Source organism: Rhincodon typus, chromosome 5, assembly GCF_021869965.1.
Source record: "Rhincodon typus isolate 14 chromosome 5, sRhiTyp1.1, whole genome shotgun sequence".
NCBI classification, from domain to species: domain Eukaryota; kingdom Metazoa; phylum Chordata; class Chondrichthyes; order Orectolobiformes; family Rhincodontidae; genus Rhincodon; species Rhincodon typus.
In genome coordinates, this window is record NC_063336.1 from 337417 (window position 1) to 338864 (window position 1448).

Genomic DNA, 1448 nt, shown 5'->3' on the forward strand with positions numbered 1-1448 from the left:
CCTCAGTAAGGAACACTGCTTAGAGGGACAGAATCTCTGGTTTGGCAACAAGACTGTAGACTTTGTTGGCCAGACCAGTGACAAATTCACAGTAAAAACGATGTTCAAAACACAGCTTATGCTCAGCTCACAGCTCTACAAGTGGGTGCACAGGGTTTCAGGGAGGGATACGGGGCAGTGGGGGATTAGTTTGGGGAGGGATACGGGGCAGTGGGGGATTAGTTTGGGGAGGGATACGGGGCAGTGGGGGATTAGTTTGACATCGGGCCATGGGGAGAGGTTGCTTTGGGAGTTTCTGCTCCTGGTGTTGGGGAACAGTGGGGTCTGTTTCATACTCACATCATAAATAGCGAAGCCAATGGTGTGCATGTCTTCCCCCATCTTCCTCTGTCGCCTGCGATTCTTCTGAATGAGAGCCACCAAGAAACTACAGCCATCATCATCGCCACCATCACCCACATCACTCTCCTCCAGGGTAATCTTAAACTGGGGGTTCATCCAGAACGTCGCTGTCAGGGGGGAGCAATTACACAGTGAGTTCTGGTAGGGGAGGCAAATCGCAGAGAGAGAGAGAGAGAGAGAGATCAGTGCGGGAGAAGTGGGGATACAGGATTTCAGGGGGGTAGAGGGTGAGGAGGTGAGAGGGAGGGTGAGATAGGGTGGAATGGGAGAGTTGGTGGGGAGAGTGTGGAGGCGCGAGTGTGTGTGAGAGAGAGGGAGAGGGAAATGGAGAGCGGGGAGAGGGAGAAAGTGGGGGAGAGCAAGATGGGGATAAAGTGGAAGAGAGAGAAAGTGGGAGAGAGGGATAACAAGTGAGAGGACAGGGGATTGGGGGGTGTGGGTGTGGGGGGAGGAAAGACAAGGAATGCCCTAACCCTATCTCATTCTCCTAAATGTCTCCTCAGATAGTCCCTCCAGACCCAGGGTCAGACATGTGAACCTTCTCTGGGCCCACTGCCTGAAATTTCCTGCCTTAGATAAGGCACCCCAAACTATCGACATTATTCCAGCTGTGGACTGACACGTGCCTTGTACAGTTTTAGTAAAACTTCCTGCCCTTTATATACCATTCCCTTTGAAATAATGACCAACATGCCATTTACCTTCTCTCGTATCCACTGAACCTGGATGGAGGACCCCCAAACCTCTCTGTTCCTGAGCTTTCTGCGGTCTTTCTCCGTTTAAATAATAGTCAGCTCCTCTATCCTTCCTGCCAAACTTCCGAACCTCACATTGCCCCCACATTATATTCAATCTGCCGAGTCTTTATCCATTGACTTCACCTGTCTATGTTCCTCTGCAGACACTCTGTCATTCTCACCACTTGCCTTTCCACCTAATTTTGTGTCATCCACAAACTTGGCTATAGTACATTCACTTTCCTCATATAAGTCATTCATTTTTATTGTAAGTAACGGTGGCCCCAGCACTGATCCCTGTGGCATTCC

The 1448-nt window shown here is 50.3% G+C and overlaps 1 protein-coding gene across 1 annotated transcript in view; it reads right to left on the reverse strand.

Annotated features, from left to right (window-relative positions):
• The window catches only part of LOC109926104 (calpain-2 catalytic subunit-like), a 17517-nt gene that overhangs the window by 6723 nt on the left and 9346 nt on the right, over window positions 1–1448 (reverse strand). The window contains exon 7 of the mRNA XM_048596601.1: window positions 340–509. Coding sequence (XP_048452558.1) covers window positions 340–509 — 170 coding nt within the window. The remainder of the gene's footprint in view (window positions 1–339; window positions 510–1448) is intronic.